Raw genomic sequence first — 2,133 nt, forward strand, 5'->3', positions numbered from 1 at the left:
AAAGCTTCACGTTTTCTTCAGACGGGCAGTCAGCCTGAACTTTGGTTTGGGGCTCGTGTATTTTAACTCCCCATCCCATCCTATTTCCTCTTTGTTTCAAAGTGGGACCGTAAATTGACAGGATGCCTAAGCCCGACTTCAACAAACCTACTGGGCACGGGGTTTACTTTTCGGGAAATTTTGAAATAGAGAGTATAGTAGGTTACTTAACTCATGTGTCTATACCCTATTCCACGTACTGAACTACAATACTTGGAGAGCAGGTTCCCTCTGAGTTAGGTAAAAAATCTGGCTACCGCAGTTACGTCGTATTTATCAATTGTGGTGGTGCCGATCGCAAAGAAGAGACCCGATACGAGATTCGGGCCATAGGCTACTCCTCGCCTTCCATGGCCCTCGAAGAGAGGAAATTTTACTTCCTCAGAGGCTTGTTCTTTCCCACCAACACCGTGGAAACTCACAAAGATCAATTTTATTTTGAGGGTTCTGACCATGCAGTAATTGGTCCAGCAGATGACTTCAAAGGTGACGTTGTTGATACCATTGGGGTTACTGGCCTTGGAATCGTATCCAAACTTGGTACTATAGTTGAAGAATGTTGCATCGGCCTCAAAGATGATAACGCTGTGGAAGATCCGAAAACGCTTGTGGTCACTGTCCAACATACTGATTATCATCCAGGTGTCAGGACCTTCCCTTAGCTTTCATATCAAGTTGAGGTCGCGACTAAAGCTCCTGAATCTCGCCTAGATCAAGCCAGCACCAACGTTTTACGTCAAATATCGTGTGCACCCTTTGAAATACCTCTCAGGTATCCCCCGAATCCTCAAATTGGGTCGCGAAGCGATGTTCCACGGTTACCTCAAGGACTTCAATGAGGAAACTGGTTGTTACATAGTGATTGTACGTACCGCTTCTTTTATCAAGTTCAAGTTACTGATCATGATACGGAGTAGGTCAACCGTGTTTCCACTACTTGTGGACATCGTGATGCAAGTGAATTTACAGAAAAAGTTGCCAAAACCAAGAATGTCACCGACAATTCTGGTAGACCTAAACCAAAGAAGTGAGTAAAGTTTGAAATTGTTCATGCAAACTTTTACCAAGGTCCTCATAAACCAACTTTGTTAGATTTATTCCGAAAGCGGTCAACGCGGCCTTCAAATCACCTGTTATTCCACCGCCATCTACAGCCGGCTTCGAGTCTGGGCCCGCTGACCATCCTACCGCGCCTATGTCGCAATCAGGCAGCAAGACAGATGGTCCTGTGGCAAATGAGCCCGCCAAGAAGAAAAGACCTGCTGTCACAACCCCTAACAAGCGCGCTCGGGCTTGCCCTGCACGCCGAACCTCCAGCAGCACCACACTTGACTTAACATCATAAAAGCAGGTTTTGTTATTTCACCAAGAGGTGAGTTTATTTTTACTAAACTTCATTCTGCATCGGATTTTGCTTACTCTTCCTGTTGTCATGTTCTTGTTGAGTAGACCACGAGGACAAATTTTGTAGACAACTAACAAAAGTCGACCTGCTTTTCCTTCCAATCTTTAATTCTGACAATTCCGTGTTCCATTCCAACAACATGTCATTTTGTAGAAGACGTTTGTTTTAGCTTCCTGAATCCTTCGAGTGTTGACCGTGATTGTCCTTCAAATTTGTTTACATGCCATGTTCCATTACACATAACTTCTCGTTGTACCCTCGTGAAAGGGTCGGGTATGTGCCTGATTGTCGACTACAACTTTTCAAATGCTTGTGCCTGACAGAGCGCCCAAAGATGGCGATACCTCCACATTACAACTGAATTAAAGTTATCCCTTACGAATTTTGAACACTTTTGCTCTTCTATGTATCAAACTCCATGAATATGCTTCTCAGACATTTGCTCCTTTTTAATACTGAAAGTCGGGGTAACTCCACAGTGTATTGATTCGTTATTGTGCGGATGATTAGTATTCATCTCTTGGAACAAGAGAACAATAGCCCAAAAATTGCTAAGGTGATAAACATACAATATCTCACTTCAACATTACTATAAAGCCTTCTACACATTGCATATTCATTCGATCAATCTAGAAATTAGGCAATGATTTTGTTTGATGAAGCGAGCGTGATCATTTCATAAGCCTTTA

At 43.2% G+C, this 2,133-nt stretch overlaps 1 protein-coding gene across 1 annotated transcript; it reads left to right on the plus strand.

Moving 5' to 3' along the window:
• Positions 1–122: 122 nt before the first annotated feature.
• On the plus strand, positions 123–1,384 carry MELLADRAFT_85870 (uncharacterized protein; the record flags this gene model as incomplete). Its single annotated transcript, XM_007419352.1, has 5 exons — positions 123–197; positions 261–683; positions 751–903; positions 957–1,066; positions 1,132–1,384. The coding sequence occupies 5 exons, from the start codon at positions 123–125 to the stop codon at positions 1,382–1,384; spliced, it is 1,014 nt and encodes a 337-aa protein (XP_007419414.1).
• Between the last annotated feature and the right edge of the window lie 749 nt (positions 1,385–2,133).

The sequence above is a fragment of the Melampsora larici-populina genome (genome assembly GCF_000204055.1).
Source record: "Melampsora larici-populina 98AG31 unplaced genomic scaffold MELLAscaffold_165, whole genome shotgun sequence".
Taxonomy (NCBI): Eukaryota; Fungi; Basidiomycota; class Pucciniomycetes; order Pucciniales; family Melampsoraceae; genus Melampsora; species Melampsora laricis-populina.